General features: G+C 43.4%; 1 protein-coding gene across 4 annotated transcripts in view; it reads right to left on the reverse strand.

The window, feature by feature from the left end:
• ptprub (protein tyrosine phosphatase receptor type Ub) overlaps positions 1-18,666 on the reverse strand; it is a 769,916-nt gene that overhangs the window by 306,150 nt on the left and 445,100 nt on the right. For all 4 annotated transcript variants that reach the window (XM_078567333.1, XM_078567337.1, XM_078567336.1 and 1 more), the window contains exon 7: positions 14,498-14,791. In XM_078567333.1, the coding sequence (XP_078423459.1) occupies positions 14,498-14,791 (294 nt within the window). The remainder of the gene's footprint in view (positions 1-14,497; positions 14,792-18,666) is intronic.

The raw sequence follows: 18,666 nt of genomic DNA on the forward strand, positions 1-18,666 counted from the left end.
TCTCAAGGAGATGACACAATGTTAGGATGTTGGCCCATGGATTCTAGCAGGCCTCTTTAAATCAATTCTTTTTCATCCAGCTTCAAAGGACTCATGCTGGGCTGTGGTGCCACAGCAGCCCTCTGTCGCCTCACCAAGGTGGTTATTCCAGCCCTACAATCCCAAGGTCTTTGCATTACTTCAATTCTGGCCTGTTGCGCATCCCTAATTTTAATCACTGGGCCCCCAAGCTCTGGAATTCCCATCCTAAACCTCTGCACCTCTCTAGTTTGCTCTCCTCCTCTAAGATGCTTCTTAAAATCTACCTCTTTGCCAAGCTTTTGTTCACCTGGCCCAATATCTCCTAACGCAACTCAGTGTTAAATTTAGCTGATGTCTCTAAGTGCCTTGTGACGTTTTACCATATTTAAGATGCATAAAGGCAAGTTGTTGTTGGATGTACAGCTGGACAGTGAGTTACAGTGGGCCATTTACATGCCTTTATCTACAATGACCAGGTAATTACAGGAATGATTGAGAGAAACAAATATTAAATTTTAAGACAGAAAATGATCATAGTATCCAAATAGTCATTTGGTAGTACAGAACTTGAGTATTGCTGAAAAAAGACATTTTGGTGAAGCTTTTCATCTTGCACTCATCAAGACAATCGCAAGAATACCAATGTCAGGGGAAGCAACAACTTTATACTGTATGAGAAGACAGTGCTGATTTGTTGGCAAGTGGACTCTGATTGGTAGAGGTGTTAGCATGGAGAATGCACCAGTTAATGGTGACTGACAGTTAACTACCAAGCATTGTTGGAAATTTTAAACCAGGCCGCTTGACTCTGATTGGTCAAGGCATTGCCCTGAGGAATGAACCAGGGAATGGCAATGTGTGTACATGTTCTTTCTTTTTGCAAAGAACTGGGCCCTGTGTATTGATATATGTAGCTTCCAGTACGCGCAAATGTGCTACACTGTGAGCACGACTGACAAGCTTAAATTGGTTGTCAGCGTAATTCTTAGTGCACTGAGGTTTGAGCAAATGTTGTCCAATCATGGAATCACATCTAATGTTGGACACTGTTGTCAGAACTTTTCGTGCCCATTGGCATGGGGCGTCATGGCAGACATGAATAGGCAATATGGCAGGAAGGCCAAAAATCATTTCATGCAGTCATGAAATCAGTTTGCAATCGTCTGCTCTGCCTGTCAATGGCAGGCTGCGTTTCCCACTGCCGCACATTGGGAGCTTCATTGTAATACATCTGCATATCATTATAAGCCCTGCTCGCCGGAATCATCCCCCCATGCTGGGTTATCCAGGCACGGCGACGTGTTTCACAGCAGCATTTATAGGACGTGCACCTGACAAACTGCACTTCAAGGGGAACTTGGAGGAGAGTGGACAGTAACATTGCGCAGCACTTGGGAGGGTCATCAGTTAGACTTCAAGGTTGAAGTGCTGCGCATTCAGGCAAGGGCACAGCCAAGTCGCTTTTTCCCAGCTGGCTGACAGTGTGATACCAGGGCAAGGGCTGCCCTGCGGCTTGGGTGAGTTTGGGTGGAAGGGGGGGGGGGTGCAAGGGCTGCACCGTGCTTGATGGTAGTATAGCAGTGCACGAGCATGTGCTGAGGCGGTGGTGGGGGGAAGGGGTGCAAGGGAAGCGGCCACAGATTAGGGAAACCTTGTATAAAGTCTGCCCACTCAAGCAATGCAGAGGCCTGAAGTGCCAGCAAATGCTCCAGAGCTTTTCACCCCTCGGGCACAGACTACAAACTAATGGGCATTTTAGTGGACCGCAGGACAACCAGATGACGGGGCGCATTGTACAATCTCCTTTCGAAAGCTGGCCGCGGAGCAGTCACTGGTGGAGGCACTCATGGTCCCTTGCAATGTCATCATTCAGGTTTGGACCAATCTTCCCCACACTTCAAGCCAACAGCGCAACCTTGCAGTGGGGATTAAGAGAATGCTTGCACCCGAGCTGAGAGCACAGCACGCAGTCCAGTGGGCAATGGGGTTTCGGGCAGCCATGAAGTGCACAAGTGGCGGCCAGCATTTTTTGGGATGCATTAAGGGGCCTTCAGACTTAACCAAGGGAAGTTATTAGTACACCGTGCTAACCCCCACACGTCTCTTCTCTTTCATCCTGTAGCAGTAGTACATCAGGAGCATGGAGCCTGGTGACCTAGCTGTATGCCTCACGGCTTACAGAGAGAAGAGATGAAGAAGAAGAGAGCAACGGAAGCGCCAGGCTGGGGAGAGGGAGGAGCAGCACCTTCAGGAAGAAGGGGCAGCTGGGACTCCAGTGCACACTGAAGAGCCACAGTGAGCCATCACTGGCCGGCGCCAATTGATACCCAGGGGCCACAGATGGTGCTTGTCATTCCTGCAAATGACCAAGAAACAGTGTCGCCGAAAACTGAGCACATCAAGGGAACTGGTCAGCCACATCTGCCACCTGCTGCATGATTTGGCACCACAGGGACATGCAGGGCATCCACTGCCAGTGACTGTGACTGCGGCGCTCAATTTTTATGCCAGTGGTTTCTTTCAAGGCTCCACAGGTGACCGCTGTGGGATATCACAAGCCTCCACACACAAATGTATCCATCACGGTCACGGACACCATCTTCGCGAAGGCACACAACTTTGTGCATTTCGGGATCAGGAAAGCCAGGAAGCAAGAGCACTGGGCTTTGCCCAGGTCTCAGTTTTCCCATAGTTGCAGGGTGCCATCGACAGCACTCACGTGGCCCTATTTACGAGGTTGCCAACAAGGCCAATCTTATAGCGCGATTGGACTTATTGTTAATCTTGTAAATAGGGCCCAAGCCATTTGCTCACCAAGCCATTTGCTCACCATGCAAGCTTGATGCGCATCAGAGATATCCTGATCAGATCATCTCATGGTGTGTATCGCGCAAACTCATGAACGGTCCTAAGGCCGCCACTTTCAGGCCTAAAAAGTGCCCGGTCTACCTCAGATTACCCTGCAAGGGCAAGGTATCTCAAAAATTTGAGGAACAGGTGAAGCTAGCTGTTTCACACTGCTACTATGCAGTAGCAACACAAATGGGTATTCGCGAATAACAGAATGCTGCCATCAAACCAAAAAGATGTTCAGTCTATCACACAAATGAGTAATGTGATATATGAATTTCACTGCCGGTGTGATTTTAGGTATGATGGCCATAAATCCCAAACACTGACGGATCATATCAAACAGCATGTCCCTTCTGCTGCTCACAATGGGCAAGGTACAGACAATACCCAACCAGCCCGTGCTTGCAAAACTCAAAACAGTGTCCAACATTAGATGTGATTCCGTGATTGGACAACATTTGCTAATTAATCCTGTGTGCTAAAAATTACTGACAACCAATTTAAGATTGTCAGTTGGACTCTCAGTGTGGCACATTTGCGTGTACTGGAAGCTGCATATATTAATACACAGGGCCCTGTTCTTTGCAGACAGGAAGAACTGGTACACACATTGCACCTGTTTCAGCTAAACAAAGTAAGTGATAGCTATTCATTCCTCAGGGCAATGCCATGACCAGAGTCAAGCTGTTTAAAATTTCACACAATGCTTGGCAGTTAACTGTCAGCCACTATTAACTGGTGTATTGTCCATGGCAAAGCCTCTACCAATCAGGGCCCACCAGATGGGACAAACAGCAATGGTTTCGTGGTCATCATCAGATTTTTTTTAATTTCAGATTTTTACTGAATTCAAATGTCACCATCTGCCATGGTGGGATTTGAACCCGGGTCCCCAGAGCATTACCCTTGGTCTCTGGAATACTTGTCCAGTGACAATACCACTATGCCACCACCTGCCCCGCCCCTGGCAATTGTCCTGATGAGTGCAAAACCAAAAAGCTTTGACAAAATGTCTTTTTTCCAGCAATACTCAAGGTCATAGTATCCCTGGTTTCACTAGAAATATGATTTTGACTCTTAAAAGAGCCAAGGTGACATTTCCCTGGTGGCATCTTTTGCACAATCGATTTGTAGATGCTTCCCTTCAGTTTTTCACACAACCAGGCCTATACATCTCTTTGCTCTAAGCCAGCTTTATCTAATTTGAATCAGTAGCCACTATAAATAAATGGTGTTCGATCCATTCAGAGAAGCATAGCATAAAACAGGTTTCTGCTTACTGCTAGAAGCCAGGATCCTGGCTCTTTCTCACCCTGCGCGATACGTCATGCATATCCCAAAAGTTCAGAGCTGCTTGGAGATGTGGAACAAATGTCTAAAACATATCAAAATAAATATGTAGGGTGGTCATAGGTGTTTGAGGAATATTGGGGGGGTGGTGGCAACGGTGGGGGGAGAACAACTTAAAGCTGAAACCAAATGCAGTCAAGATTTTAAAAATGGCATAGAATACAGGAAGAAAAAGCAGGCACTAATTTGGTGAATGTGAGAAGTATTAGAGATAAAATGTAAAAACGGAAGATCTAGGAGTGATCAACAGGTATGGCAGCATCTTTGGAGAGAGGAACAGAGCTAACCTTTCAGGTGGATAACTTTTTGAGAGAACTGGAAAAAGTTAAAGATGTGACATGCTTAAACCAAATACAGAGACAGGGAAAGAGGGCAGGGGGATTTTTCCCCATCTCTGTGGTGGGTTTAAATTTGTCACATCTCTAAACTTTTTCCAGCTCTGACAATAGGTCACCCACCTAACTCTGTTCCACTTTCCACAGATGTTGCCAGGTTGGCTTAATAATTCCAGCTTTTTCTGTTCTTATTTCAGATTTCCAGCATCTGCAGTATTTTGGTTTCATATTAGAAATAAAGTGTTTGATTCCAAAATATAAATAGCTACAGGAAATTATGATGTTATAAGGGTTATATTAAACATGATTGGTGAATAGAATGACATCAGCTCACAGATGGGAAGGATAGCAAAGACAGGGGAGGACATGGGGTGATTCTTTATGTAAGGCGGGTGTTAACCGTAGCTTGGTGGTTGTACTCTCACCTGAGCCAGAAGGTTGTAGGATAATCTGCAGCATAAATCTTGGCCAATTTTCCTCTTCAAAGGCTGGAGAGGCCAAAAGTAGCAGTCGAGTGCTGCCACGATTGAGAACGAGTCAATGGAGGTCAGAAATCAAACCCAGGATTCTTTCGTCAACATGATTTACAATTGAGCGGGATAGTGGCTTTATCCACCATCAGGAGAACGAGAAAGAGATTTTCAGCTTTGACTATTGACCACTGATCTGATTGTAAAACAGGAAACAAGCCTTTTTAAAATTAATTTATGGGATGTGGGCATCGCGACTAGGCCAGCATTTATTGCCCATCCCTAATTGTCCTCGAGAAAATGGTGGTAAGCTGCCTCCTTGAACCACTGCAGTCCACGTGGCGTAGGTATACCCACAGTGCTGTTAGGGAGGGAGTTCCAGGATTTAACCCAACCAACAGTGAAAGAATGACAATATATTTCCAAGCCAGGATGGTGAGTGGCTTGGAGGGGAACTTCCAGGTGGTGGTGTTCCCATGTGCTTGTTGCCCTTGTCCTTCTAGATGGTAGTGGTCATGGGTTTGGAGGGTGCTGTCTTAGGAGGTTTGGTGAGTTCCTGCAGTGCATCTTGTAGATGGTACATACTGCTGCCACTGTGCATCAGTGGTGGGGGGAGTGAATGTTTGTGAGTGGGGTGCCAATCAAGAAGACTGCTTTGTTCTGGACAGTGTCAAGTTTCTTGAGTGTTATTGGAGTTGCACGCATCCAGGCAAGTGGAGAGCAGTTCATCACACTCTTGACTTGTCCCTTGTATATGGTGGGCAGGCTTTGTTTGGGGAGTCAGGAGGTGGGTTACTCACCACAGGATTCCTAGCCTTTGACCTGCTCTTGTAGCCACAGTATTTATATGGCTAATCCAATTCAGTTTCTGGTCAATGGTAACCCCATGATGTTGACAGTGGGGGATTTAGCGATGGTAATGCCATTGAATGTCAAGGAGCTGTCATGAAAATATAATAATTTTCATAATATTGTGATTTATTGTAAAGGTAGGTTAATAGTGGGGTTTGGATTAGTTTCTCTGTGTATGTGCGTGTGTGGGGGATTTAATTGAATTGAAGACAGCTAGTCTAGAGCTTTTGAGTTATCAAAGGGGAAGCTAGGGTTGAAATCTTAAATATGCAAACATGTTTGAAGTTTTAGAATCTGAGGTGTGAGGAAAATTTGCATTTTCAGATAAACCTGAGTAGTGAATTTCAAAAAGATGATAAGGTGTTACACCTAGCCATAAGAGGCTAAGCCAAACAGTGTGTTTTTTTTCCCCCAAAGGTTACTGATAATATGGGTACTATGAAAGATTTATATTATGAAAAAGGTAAAGTTGCAAAGACATGTTGGAACAATGGAATTTGCATTGAAAAGGGAGAAACATGTATAAAGGAGTTGAGGTTATGTGTAAGGAGAAGGCATTCTAAGATCTAACACAAGTGTGAAAAGCCTCCAGCCTCTAGGTGTCAATTTGCTGTCCATAGGAACCTAAGCTAAGAAAACTCATTTTGAATATCACAGTCCAGGGTATTGTGTGTTTTGCCTGGGTCTGTTGAAATCTATTTTGTTTTACTGTTGACTTAAGGGAGGTGTAACTGGCTGTCAGATTAAATAGGGGGGCTAGGAGTTATCATAGTAATAATCTGTAAACCTATGCATGTGCTTAAAATCATTTATTTTATTAATAAATGTTTACTTTAGTTTTGTAAAAAAACCTCTAAGTCTCAGCGAACTTGTTAATACTGAATTCAAAGCATGCATCTCAAAATAAAAATACAAATTGCAAAACAGTTGTGGCAGCTGTTTCAAGTTTCCCTCTGGGATTTGAGCAGCTCAACATTTACCATCCAGTGCCATAACAGGGTGATGGTTAGATTCTCTCTTGTTAGAAGATGGTCATTGCCTGGCACTTGTGTAGTACGAATGTTACCTGCCACTTGACAATCCAAGCCTGGATATTGTCCAGGTCTCGCTGCATTTGGACTTGGACTGCTTCAGTGTCAGAGTCGTCGCAAATGGTGCTGAACATTGTGCAATCATCAGTGAATGTCCCCTACATAGCCTGTGACCGCAGAAATTTTCTTAAAGGTTGCAGAGATTTAATAAAGATTCTCAACAAAACAATGACCAGGAGCACACATACAAACATACACAGGGCTGAATAAAACCGGAGGTGGCGGGGGGCAGGTGGATGGCTCATTCCCTGGAAGGCAAGTCAGTGTGGAGCCGACCCACTCCATGCTGGCCCACCCTGCAACATAATGCACTGTGGGTGGGTTTAGCAAGGGCAATGTGGGGCTTCCACCCCTCACTGGGAAGGAAATCCCACCTTGTGGAGCTGTCAGCCAATCCTATTGGCCGGCTGTGCCAAGGACACATTCTTGCCGTCCTGGCCACTAACAAGTTGGAGAAGGCCCAGGGCTCCCCAAAGCCGGTAAGTTCGGGGTCTTGGCCTGGGAGGATTTCAGCTGGTTGGGTTTAAGGAAGGGGGAGGGTGGTTCAATCTCAGGTGGGGCGACCCCCTGATCCACAAAGGTCAGCCCCCGATGACTGAACCTTCCTTCCCACCCTTTGAAAGTTCGCTTTTTAAAAAAAAAAATCGAGCTGCCCTCTCCCGCCCAGCTTCCCATGTCAAATGCTTTACGATATAGGCAGCATATTATCAGGGTGGCTGATTTCGGCACTTGCCTACTTAAATTCAAATGGCACAAATGACTTTTCCTCACTTGAGATTGGATGTGTTGCTTTTTCCAGTGTTATGGGGATGACCTCAGGTGTGGGTGGGAAGATGGTGGGATGGGCACCTGCCCTATTTTACATGCCCCCTGTGAGAAATATGTCCAGCGGGGGCACATAAAATACAACCCACAGTGTCTCAGAAAGGATTCCCATGCAGCCAGAGCCACTATTTGTTTTATTTTGTAGCCTGGGAGAATTCCACCAACTTTCAAGCAAGTTACTCTAATGAGATTAAAAGAAAGATTCTGTTGCAAACTGCTCTCATTTTTATGAGACCAACATCCTATTCCGTTGAAAAAAATGCCTGGCCTCCTTCAAAGAACTGAATCAAGTACTAGCATTTCATTTATCCCTAATGAATTCCAATCTTTTGATCCATCCAGCAATTATATTGATAACACTTTACTTTAAGTGCCTACTGGAAGCAAACCCTTAACATTTAACTAGTCTGCATTCGTTGGAGTATTAAAAAAAGGGCATTTAACACTAATGGCAGACTTATAAATAGTGAAGACATCTTCAATATTAAAGAGCTGCAATATCAGTACAATAAATAATTAGTGTAAAGCACGGTAAATTGGAGACTTATAAATGTTTGATAAGATAATGTAACATGATTTATTAATTTGCAATAAATACTGTCAGACATTATGTAGTGTTATTAATTTTGGTTCCATTGCAAAAAGTTTCTCTCTTCATGCTGAATTATCTAGGATTCTTATTTAGATTATTCCAAACCAAATAAAATTAAATTATAAGAACGTGTTCTGTGGGTTCATTAATGTCACTGTGTCTTTGCATCATTGCAAAAGTGAAACTCAGCCTTTTGGGTGCCCAATGCATTGTTATTGTCAGCATACAGCTTGTTTTAAGACAAAATTTATATACTGTTAATAAACTATTTCTAAAACATGTATTAGAAGCTAAAATTAAAAAAGGGTATGAATCTGCAGTGATTTTGTCAATTTTGAAAATTAATCAAATTTTTTGTAACCAATTATTATTGAAAAATTAATAGCCAACACTAAACAACATTGCCAACTTTTTTCTGCTCATATTGCTGCAGCCACAGCTTCTCCAAATGAATAACACCCAGCTGTATCTCACTATCACCTTTCTTGACTCAACTGTTGCTGAATTATCAGAATGCTTGTCCGACATCCAGTACTGCTAACTAGAAATTTCCTCCAATTAAATACCGGAAAGATTGAAGCCATTGGGCAGAATTTTTCCGTTGGCGAGCTGGGGGCGGGGCCCGCTCGCCGACGCGAAAATGACGTCATCCCGCCCCATTTAAATATTCAGGAAGGCGGGCGGACAGCTGATTGCGCTGTCCGCCCGCCGGCCTGTCAATGGCCAATTGAGGCCATTGACAGGATCATTAAACCAATTAAAGGCCTTGCCCGTCCAACCTTAAGGCTAGTGGGCAGGCCAGGAGCCCCAGCGGGCTTCTGAAAAAACATGAAACCTCATCAACTGGCGGGATGAGGTTTCATGTCTGTTTTAAAAAAGTTTAATAAAGCTTTTGTAATATTTATTAACATGTCCCGTCTCGTATGACATTGTCACATGAGGGGGACATGCTAATAATTTTTTTATTATTCTATTTTTGAAGTTTGAAACACTGTCAGTGATCTCCCTGAGGCAGCACTTAGTCTTAGGGAGATGTGCGCTCTTTCATGCGCATGTATGAAAGAGCGCACTCTGACAGTTGGGGAATCCCTCCCCCCTGCACAGGAAGCACATAGTGCTTCCCGTTGGGCGGCCTGCTGGGAGGGCCTAAAATGGCGACGGGGCCCATTTCAGCAGCAGCGATCGGCTGCCCGCCCGCCGCCGAGCTGGTGGGGCCCACCCGCCCATCAAGGGCAAAATTCTGCCCATTGTCTTTGCTCCACATTGCAAAATCCCTTCCTTAGGGTAGAATTTTCCCCCCATCGAGGGGATTGTGCAGGGGTGGGCGCCGGCCCGATTGGTGCCCCCGATTGGGTCCGTGCCGCCATTTTACGTGGGCGGGCCAATTAAGGCCCACCCAGCATTACGCGTGCCTGGAAGCGCTGAGCGCTCCCTGTGCGGGCGGGATGGTGGGGGGGGGTTTCCCTGAGTCAGGGCCTGCGCTTTTTCATGCATGCATGCGAAAGAGCGCAGAAATCTCCCTGACACACAGAGGTGCCTCAGGGAGATTAGTTTAAGTTCCAAAAATTTCAATAAAGAAAAAAAAATTAAGACATGTCCCCTCATGTGACAGTGTCACATGAGCTGGGACATGTCAATGAACTTTAATGAAAAAATGTATTTAATTTATAAACACGTTATGAAACCTCATCCCACCTGTGGATGAGGTTCCATGAAAAATGCAAAGGCCGCCTGGGCTCTTCGCCTGCCCCGCCAACCTTAAGGTTTGACGGGTTGGACGGGCAGCTTTCTCAATAGGCTTAATTAGCTAATTAATGGCCTTAACAAGCCTTTGACAGTTCGGCACCAAACTGAAAATCTAAATGACGCACGGTGACATTGGGACGCACGCCCAACATCACCCCACGTCATTATACACCTCGGTGAGTGTGCCCTTCCCCCACTCTCTGAGCCAAAGATTCAGCCCTTAGTTACTGACTCCATTCCTCTCCCTGGCAACTGTCTGAGCTGAACCAAACAGTTCACAAAATTGGTTTCATATTTGATATGGAGATAAGCTTCCCAGCACATATCTATGCCATCACTAAGACTACCTCTGTAACATCACCTGACTTCACCCGCGTCAGCTCAGCTTCTGCTGAAACCCTCAACCATCATATCTTTCTAACCTCTGGGCTTGACAATTCCAATGCACTCCTGGCTGACCATCCACATTCTACTCTCCATGAACCTGAGGTTATCCAAAAGTCTGTTGCCCATGTCTTTACTTGCATTAAGTCCCATTCACCCGTTGCCTCTGTCTGTGCTGACCTACATTGGTTCCCAGACAAGCAATGCCTCAGATTTCCTTGTTTTCAAATCTCTCCATCGCCTCGCCTCTCCCTATATCTGTAATCATCACCAGCTCATAATCCTCCAAGATACTGGCAATCATTTGATTCTGGTCTCTTATGCATCTCCGATTTTAATTGTTCCACCACAGGTGGCTGGCTGCCTTCTGCTGTTTTGGCCCTAAACTCTGGAATTCCCTCCCTAACCTTTCCACCTCTCTTTCCTCCTTTAAGATGTTCTTTAAAACCTCCTTCTTTGACCAGGCTAATAGACCTAACATCTCTTTATGTGACTCATTGTCAAATTTTATTTTGTAATGCTCCTGTTAAGCATCTTGGGACATTTTATTACGTTAAAAGTGCTTTATAAATACAAGTCGATGTTAATTATTATTCTATTACAATTTTTAATTCAATTTTTGAAGGATTGTTTTGGGATTTACTTTTTAAATTCGGACAATACAATGTTACAATGCAAGAACTGAGACATTATTTTGGTAATGCACTGCCCAAAGGGTGTAATCACTTGAAAGACTGAGAAAGAAAAACCACGCAGTATTTGTTTCAACAGAGGCTCAGAATCAAACTCAGAGCTGAACAAACATTCAACACTTCAAGGTCTCTGGGTAATGACGGATACTATCTCAATTGGATGACTGTAAGAAGGACAGGGATCTCAACAAAGAACTCCCTATTCTCACACCATTCAAGCGTGGATTCTGGAAGGTAGCCAAAGAATGACACCCAGTGCAACCACTGAAATATACAGGTTGAACCATCTAGATATTCCAACCAACAGGGATAGTGAAGAGCATAGCGGTGGGGGGGGGGGGGGGGGGGGGGGGGAGAGACAGTGGTAGGAGGGTAGCAGATCAAATGGAAGCAAAACAAATTTATTTAAAATGATAACACACACTGAACATTTACGGTCACTCTTGATTCTTGGCAGGAAAGACTCATTTGGCACAAATCCTAGGCCCACACACACTGCCTATATCAACACATCCAATCTCAAATGAGCAAATGTCATCTGTGCCATTTGAATTTAAGTGGCTTCTCTTGATTGTGATGAAAGCCATTCCTCCTGTTACATTACTTCACTGATCTCTCCATTTAATTAGGGCAACTGTTTATCATTCCTCTTCTCAGAATGTACTACAGTCACTTATTCAAGTCACCATCATTCTCATCACATATTTCTCTTGCTTAAAACATGTGTTGTTAAAAGAGGGTTTGTGTGCCTGTGGGAAGCTGCCCAATTAAATCATCATCCTGTTAAAATAACATTTATATAGAACCATTCACAACATCTGAATCACAAAGCATTTTGCAGCCATTTTACCTTACTTCTGAAGAGTTCTGATGTTAGAAATACCACCAGTGACATGAACAGATACAGTACTTTACCTTTAATTCTTTGCAAGAAAATGATGCTACAGACATGAAGATGGCTCCCCTAAAAGACTCAGTGGATAAAGGTATCCCCCAATGGGACAATGAGCCACGTAAGCCAGGAAGCACCAGGTATGATTTCAGCAGGTACAGAGAATTAGCTCATTTTAGTTATCTAGGAATTAGATATATCATTAATATTGAAAGATTTACAGGGTAAGAGCAGGAGAGTGGAACTAATTGGATAGTTCTTTCAAAGACCCAGCACAGGACTAATAGGCCAAATGGCTTCCTCCTGTGCTGTACTAATTCTATGATTTCATGTGCATAAACATGGTGGAATTAAGAAGCTATCCTGGGCTAGAAAATGAAGATTGTTTATCAATTTAATTTATCAATGTAATTTATCAAGGCTTCTGCCGAAGTTGTGGCAAATGATCTGGAAAATCTCTGAGGAAACTCCAATGCTGATCCTGATCGTTATCCAGTGATCCCGCTAGAAAGTGTGTTTGTGCAGGTTGGTGTCAGTGCATGCAGGTCAGTTTGGGTGTGCACACACAATCAATATGTGCATGTTCCGTTGGTGTTGGGATGTACGTGTGCATGTCATGTGCAACTGTGTGACTGTGATGCCCTCCACAATTGAAATGTCTGCTGAAACTCACTTTTTAAGCTCCGTGAGGAATGGCCAGCTGACCAGGGATCAGAAGTGTGGGGGAGGAGAGCATTGGAAAATGAAGTTTATAATTGCAGGTGATTTGAACTAAAAGAAAACCAACCCCACTCTAATCCTAAAATAATAAGAAATGTTCACAATTACTGAGCATAATAAACAAATACATTTGTTCGAGTTCTCTTTCAAGACATATATAAATCCTTTGATGTGTCTATTGAACCTAGCGTGTTCATCTTTTAAACAGCACTGTTTTTATGAAGTGCAGTGCTTTCCCCTTATCTCTTGGATTTCAACAGTGCTACACAGAAAGTAAACAGAAAGTAAAGGAAACAGGATCAAAGCAAGATTTCAAAGGGCTGCTCTCTGAGAGAGGCCACATTAAACTGAAGCAGTTCACTTATCCCAAAGACCAGTACTGTTCTCCCTGTGCACTTCTATTGATTGCACACCTGCATTTCCAACCGCACAAAAAGCATACATTATTTTGCAGAGTTGCAAAACAGAAATAAACCACAATGCAAAGCTGAAGGACAGACACTGTGCTAATACAGCACTCTAAAACTACAGAGTCCCAATGATGCTACATTTCCACCCTCACCACAGACACATATCTAGCTCAGTGAACTGTCTCCCTCTCCAGCAACCTCTCAGAACATTAGCACACGAGGCGGACATTTAACCCATTGTGCCTGTGCTGGCTCTTTGAAAGAGTTACCCAATTTGTTTGAATCCCCCATACTTTCCTTGTACCCCGTAAATTTTTCTATTTCAAGTAACTACTCATTTCCATTTGAAAGCTACGACTGAATCTGCTTAGTTAGATTCTTAGCCGGAACCCAAGAGAGTGTGCTACTATGAGGAAGTATATATATTCTCATGGCATATCTCCTGACGATTGTGAAGTCAAATTTGGTACCTCTTTGCCAGGTATGATTCTGATGACTGACAACCTTTTCTGAAGCTTTTGCTATAAGTAAGGATTAAATCTGTGGGATCAATTTTCATTTGTGGCACAGATGTGCATCAGTCTTTGTTAAGAAATTTAATGACCTCACCAGAACAGCTCTCTTACAAACTCTGCAACACCAGGCCTCAGCCCTAGCAATTCTTCCTTCAACTGCTTCACATGCCTTTCTTCCAATCACAACAGGCAACTTTTACAGTTCCTTCCATTTCTACTAGCACACTCAACATGTGCTAACTACCTCAAAACAATTTAACCACTTGCCTACACCTGCTGCCTCTTCCTCACCACTTGCAATGCTACATTGTTTTGCAACCCTTTAAGAAGGGCCCATATTTGGCCAGGGTCCTGTAATCCTGTGAGCATTGGTCACCACCTAAATTAAAGTCCACCAAAAATTCAAGTTACTGCACTTGAATGGTTGCTCAAAAAGAAGTTAAAGGTTCCATGCACTTAAACAAATCACCCGGGCACTCCAAACTAAAATTAGAGGGTATGTTGATTGTGGCTGATCTGAATTTTAACTCCATCTACTATATTGGTTCCATAATCTTTAGTATCCTTGCCTAACAAAAAATTGATCAATTAATCTTCAATTACAAATAATCAGCCTCAATTATAGGACATCCAATGAAAGAGACAATGGAAACAAATTATGAAATACTAAAGATTCAATGATGTCAGTGAGGAAATACTAAATACATCTTCTGTGATGCATTTACTGAACAAAGTAGAAACGAACCTACCTGCACATTTAGTCTTGCTGATGAGTCGGGGTCCTGGTCTCCCTGTCCCTCCCTCACCAGGCCGGGTCAGTAAGACACTGATCTGGTATTCAGTGTCTGGATCTAGGTGCCACAGCTTATAGTTCAGGCTGTTGACAGCCTGCACTTCTGACCAGGATCCTAAGGTCACCTTGTATTCAATCTCTTTCCGAATAACAGGGCCATCCCCAAATATGGAGTTGGTATTTAGGTGCACCATCAGGTATGTCGAGCCAGCGCGGATCAACTGGGGTGGGGCAGCTGGGATGGGCGGTTCTAAACAGGAAAGGAGAAAGTGTAATTAATTCACCTTATTTACATATTTTCTATTAACCCAATCTTAAGAACAAGAATCAAACTCTGGTTGAATCTCTAAGATGTCTGGGATGGGCCCTTATTTTCACAGTCATGCACTCAATTCCTGATCAGAATTACATGCATCCTTCCTCACCTGAAAGCATTGACTCATGCTTGGGATGAACCCAATGTGCACCAGTTATTGCCCCAAAATGTTGGCCAAGTGGCTGTGAGCCTAGGCAGTGGCTTTTCCTAGCCACTTTACCATGAAGAACATTGCAGCTTGAGTCCGTCCCAATGCCAACATTTCAGCAAAATCCAATGATTGCCAACTGAGACAGAGTCGAGCTGCAATGTTGAGCTCCTTCTCTTTACCCAGGATGCAGCCTAAATTCTAGACCACAGTGATAGGGCACAGACCAGTGATTGAACCAGATGCCTTCCTGATTCCAACTGAGACACTGTGCACTGACCACATTTACCAGTTCTGCTACTGGAGATATTGCATTCTCTTTTCTAAGTGTTATTCACTCAGCCTATGGAGAATTTGGTGGATGGTTGCCCACAAAACCTCAGGATGTCCCAAAGTGCTTTATAGCCAATGAAATACTTTTGAAGTGCTGTCATTGTCATAATATAGGAAACACAGTGGTCACTTTGCACACGGGAAGTTCCCACAAACAACAATATGATAACAAATCACGTGTTTTCGTGGTATTGGCTGAGGGATAAATATTGGCCAGAACATTGTGGAGAATTCCAAATTAGTGTTATGGGATCTCTGGATTTCTGCTTGAGATAGCAGATAAGGCCATGGGTCAACATCTTATTTGAAAGATGAATGAGGGGGAGGTATGGTAGCCAAAATGCATACACAATGGAGAGAAAAATAAGTAGAAAAATTGGTATAAGTCATAGGCTCATTGGAGAATCAGCACACCCACTTGAAGACTATAGGTGCACTGCTCTTATACCTAACTGCCATCTCTCTTCCACCAAAAGAAACTTACCAACTATGATAAGTTGTATTCTATTTTCTAGTTTGAATGTACCTTCATTTGGTGCTTTTATATATAATGGAACATTGAAAGCACAATATAACAAATGGATTTGAATCAAGTTTCTTCATTCCTAATGCAACCACCCTGTCCCATTCAAACAGCTTGGTCAATGCTATTTCACGCATAGAGCACTCTCACCATTCTGACTGCATAAAGTTCTAAAGGATCTCAATTCGTAAGCAAAGAAAATATAGTCTCCACTATTTTTCCCCAAATTTAAAAATCTCTTTTTCTCATTGGTCTTATTGCTGAACTACGAGGTTGTTGGAGGAGAGGCCATGTGATAACACTGCCAAGAATACATCCATCTCGAGTTGGAAACCCTAAGTGGAAGATCAGCGTTAACTCTGGAGAAGCAGCATCAATGGTCATTTTTTTCTGTTGAAGTTACAGTGGGAGATTAGGAGGCCCACCCCTGCAGAAATTCTAACCCCATGTGTCCTGCAGTTTGCTACAAATATTGTTTGCTTTTGTACTTGGCCCTGATCAAAGTAGCTTTTCGTGAGGGGGAGAAGGGAATTTGTGCAGGCAATGTTGTTTAAACTATCATTTAAGTTTAGCCATTGAAATTACAATCATTTCAATCCAATCAATGTGTAACTAAGAACTTCATCATGTCTTGTAATCAGTTAATATTAGCAAGCCAAAACAAAAAACAGCCATTAATTGCCAATTTTTCAATTAGTTGAGGCACTGAGAACTATCATTACTCTTTAATGTGGATTTGATAACAGTTAAAAGCCTTATGCAACCCATTAAAGTAACTAGTAAAACAATTATGATGGTCTTAAGTAATAAAACTGCAGCCAATGGCACAAGGTTGCCACTACCTGCTGCACTTCAAAATATAAACTTGATGTAATTTGCACACAAAATTGTTATTCCATGGCTTTTGCCCTCACCGATGTTTATCCCTCAATCAACATTAGAAAAACAGCTTGAATACTTATCTCATTGCTGTTTGTGGGATCTTGCTGTGTGCAAATTGGCTGCTGAGTTTACATAAGAAATAGGAGGAGTAGGCCATTTGGCCCTTTGAGCCTGCTTTGCCATTCAATAAGATCCTGGCTGATCTGTACCACATTCCCTGCATTACAACAATAACTACACTTCATAAAGTATTTATTTGGCTGAAAAACACATTTGGATGTCCTGAAGGGTGCTATAAAATGGCTTGTTCTTTTTTGCAATATTTGCCGGTCCTGCTTACAGGGAACGAAATGGGTCAAAAGATAAGTGAAGAGGGAGCAGTGAAGGAGCCTGGAAAAGCGCAGCTAACCTGCATACAGCAATGTAAAAACATTTTTATTCTGTTTCAACAAGACTTTAGTGCAGAATAACATGAATGTAGTCATGTTTATTTTATTCTGTGGTGAGTTGTCATAGTCATCAAGGTTAAGGCCATCAATGATGTGGGGTGGAAGGGGAGTCAGTATCAAATGTAGCCAACAAAAACAAAATGGAAAAAACTCAGGTCTAGCAGCATCTGTGGAGAAAGAAACAGAGTTAATGTTTAGAATCCGTTTTTGTTTTTGTTTTAGATTTCTAGCAGCTGCAGTATTTCACCTTTATCAAATGTGGCCAAGTTTGATACAACACAGGCCAAAGGGTAAAAACACATTTCTCCAACAGAGTGCCATCAGTAACAGGTGTCTAATTATCCATCCAGTGACAGGTGGGCAGCTGTTTCTACCCCCCCCATCAGTGACAGGTGGGCAGCTATTCCCCTCATTAGTGACAGGTGGGCAGGTATTTCCCCCCCCCCAATCATTGACAGATGAGCAACTGACCCCCCCCTCCCCCCACATCAGTGACAGGCAGGGCCAGCTATCCCCTCCCATCAGTGACAGGCAGGGCCAGCTATCCCCTCCCATCAGTGACAGGCAGGGCCAGCTATCCCCTCCCATCAGTGACAGGCAGGGCCAGCTATCCCCTCCCATCAGTGACAGGCAGGGCCAGCTATCCCCTCCCATCAGTGACAGGCAGGGCCAGCTATCCCCTCCCATCAGTGACAGGCAGGGCCAGCTATCCCCTCCCATCAGTGACAGGCAGGGCCAGCTATCCCCTCCCATCAGTGACAGGCAGGGCCAGCTATCCCCTCCCATCAGTGACAGGCAGGGCCAGCTATCCCCTCCCATCAGTGACAGGCAGGGCCAGCTATCCCCTCATCAGTGACAGGCAGGACCAGCTATCCCCTCATCAGTGACAGGCAGGACCAGCTATCCCCTCATCAGTGACAGGTGTCTGGCTGTTCATCGATGGTAAAGAGAGGGAAAACACAATTAGAAATTCCAATGAGCCTGATTCACAGGTAACATAGGATAAAGCTGTTGTATTTCCAATTCTGATCACTTGACACCATATAAATCCTCATTACTGCACCCACTATAAACCAAACACTTAGAGGCTCAACTCTATGGAATGCACTTAGGGTAAATGAAAAACATACAATTTATATGCCAATATCTTGTAACTAATAAAGACAGTTAAAAGGATTATGCTGAACTATAGTGTGTTGCACCCATAATTTCCCCATCTTTCTTTCTCTGCAATATCACTTCATCAATATTTGTGTTCCAACTTCAAATAGTAATTTAACACCCTCACACAAACCACTTCACTATGTTGCAATCTCAATTGAGGCTAATAACTTGAAAAAGAAATTCAAACTCCTAGGTTTCAACCGAATGACAAAATTTCATATTTTAAACAAAAACTTTTACTGTACAAGAGTTGTACAAAACAAGCACTACTAACACTATATTTTGTAATCACATACTATCTATCCTAACA

Source organism: Cetorhinus maximus, chromosome 21, assembly GCF_964194155.1.
Source record: "Cetorhinus maximus chromosome 21, sCetMax3.hap1.1, whole genome shotgun sequence".
Classification (NCBI taxonomy): Eukaryota; Metazoa; Chordata; class Chondrichthyes; order Lamniformes; family Cetorhinidae; genus Cetorhinus; species Cetorhinus maximus.